This window comes from Colobus angolensis, unplaced genomic scaffold, assembly GCF_000951035.1.
Source record: "Colobus angolensis palliatus isolate OR3802 unplaced genomic scaffold, Cang.pa_1.0 Scaffold28, whole genome shotgun sequence".
NCBI classification, from domain to species: domain Eukaryota; kingdom Metazoa; phylum Chordata; class Mammalia; order Primates; family Cercopithecidae; genus Colobus; species Colobus angolensis.
The window spans coordinates 4,887,240-4,889,372 of NW_012116043.1; the positions used below are offsets into that span (position 1 = coordinate 4,887,240).

The 2,133-nt window shown below is 42.1% G+C and overlaps 1 protein-coding gene across 2 annotated transcripts in view; it reads left to right on the top strand.

The window, feature by feature from the left end:
- Nucleotides 1–2,133, top strand: part of MPHOSPH9 (M-phase phosphoprotein 9) — an 86,447-nt gene that overhangs the window by 38,769 nt on the left and 45,545 nt on the right. For both annotated transcript variants that reach the window (XM_011948452.1, XM_011948453.1), the window contains exon 13: nucleotides 1,141–1,356. In XM_011948452.1, coding sequence (XP_011803842.1) covers nucleotides 1,141–1,356 — 216 coding nt within the window. The remainder of the gene's footprint in view (nucleotides 1–1,140; nucleotides 1,357–2,133) is intronic.

The following is a 2,133-nucleotide window of genomic DNA, read 5'->3' on the forward strand; positions in this document are numbered from 1 at the left end:
TTTTTTTTTTTTTTTTTTTGGAGACAGGATCTCACTTCGTCGTCCAGGCTAGAGTGCTATGGAGCCGTCATGGCTCCACTTGAGTCTCAACCTCTCAGGCTCAAGTGATCCTCCCACCTCAGCCTCCTGAGTAGTTGGGACTATAGGCACGCACCACCACACCCGACTGATTTTTAAAATTTTTTGTCAAGACCGGCTATGTGGCCCAGGCTGGTCTTAAACTCCTGGGCTCTAGCAGTCCTCCCAAAGTGCTGGGATTTCCGCTGTGAGCCACAGTGCCTGGCCTGTTTGCTTTTTTAGTTCCTCTCCTCCTAAGCTTCATGACATTAGGGACTATTATCTTTTTTGTTAATCTTAACATTTCTAGCAACCTAGTGCCTGGCACCTAGTGGGTATTCCAGAAATGATTGTTGAATGAATATTAACATATCAGATGGGTTTTGAATTTCCTGTATTTTCATAGTGAGAGGGTATGAAATGTTTTTCTCCTCCCTAAATGTTGATGTTGGGCAACAAAGTCCAGCAATGCTTTCAAAATAATTTCCCTAATAGCAGTGGTTATTTTTTCCTTATTAAAGTGAACTGCAGGAGCTATTAGGTGAGTCCTAGAATCAAAGTGCCATAGATGATAGTTTCCTGTATACTGTATGATAATGTCAGGGGCTGGTATTCCAGTAGAACCATTCTTTCTGGACTCTCCATCTCAGAATACAACAAAATAGATTTTTTATTTCCGTTTCTATGTTTTGTTCATTTTTAAATGCCCATAATTTATTAGCTCTTATTGAGGCATGTATTTTTTCATTTAAAATAAATTTTGGGCTGGGCATGGTAGCTCATGCCTGTAATCCCAGCACTTTGGGAGGCTGAGACCTGTGGATTACTTGAGGTCAGGCTTTTGAGACCAGCCTGGCCAACATAGTGAAACCCTGTCTCTACCAAAAATACAAAAAATTAGCCAGGAGTGGTGGTGGGCGCCTGTAATCCCAGCTCTCAGGAGGCTAAGGCAGGAGAATTGTTTGAACCCAGGAGGTGGAGGTTGCAGTAGGCCGAGATTGCGCCATTGTACTCCAGTTTGGGCAACAGAGCAAGACTCCCATCTCAAAAAAAGAAAAAAAAATGTTTGTCTTTGTTTTGTAGAATGATTTGAGAGAACGCTTCAGTGCAGCCAGCAGTGCTTCCAAAATTTTGCAGGAACGAATTGAGGAAATGAGAACAAGCAGTAAAGAAAAAGATAATACCATCATTCGACTAAAATCTAGACTGCAAGATTTAGAAGAAGCATTTGAGAATGCTTACAAACTCTCAGATGATAAAGAAGCTGAACTAAAACAAGAGAACAAAATGTTTCAAGATGTAAGTAACGAATAATAGTAACTTAATGATGTGATTGGCTAAAAGTAATTTAGGTATTATACTCTTACAAGTGATTATGACTTTCTAGGCTTATTTTATTATTTATTGATTTATTTTGAAACAGAGTCTCACTCTGACACCCAGGCTGGAGTGCAGTGGCACAAGCTCAACTCACTGCAGCTTTGACCTTCTGGGCTCAAGCGATCCTCTCACCTCAGCTTCCCGAGTAGCTGGCATTACAGGTGCCTACATTACAGGTGCGCCCAGCTAATTTTTGTATTGTTAGTAGAGATGGGGTTTCCCCATGTTGGCCAGGCTGGTCTCAAACTCCTGACCTCAGGTGATTCACCTGCCTCGGCCTCCAAAAGTGCTGGGATTACAGGCATGAGCCACTGCACCTGGCCTTTATTTTAGTTTTACATAACTTTGCAGCAACTGTGAATATGTACCTTCTTAATGGAGCCAATTGGGTCTTGCCTTGCAGCAAGAAGTCAGATACTTAGAACGATGGCGTCACTCCCAGATCTTTTCTGTTTCTAGCAGTTCAACTTAAAAAAAAAAAAAGCCTATGTCTGCATCAGGTCAACTTTCAAGCTATCTTATGTGTCTGGCAGGATAAAAATGCTATGAACCAGATTTAGAGCAGGTTTGACTATATTTTTTCACTTTGGTATCATTTCACTTAAAATTCGGATTTGTGGCCGGGCGCGGTGGCTCAAGCCTGTAATCCCAGCACTTTGGGAGGCCGAGACGGGCGGATCACGAGGTCAGGAGATC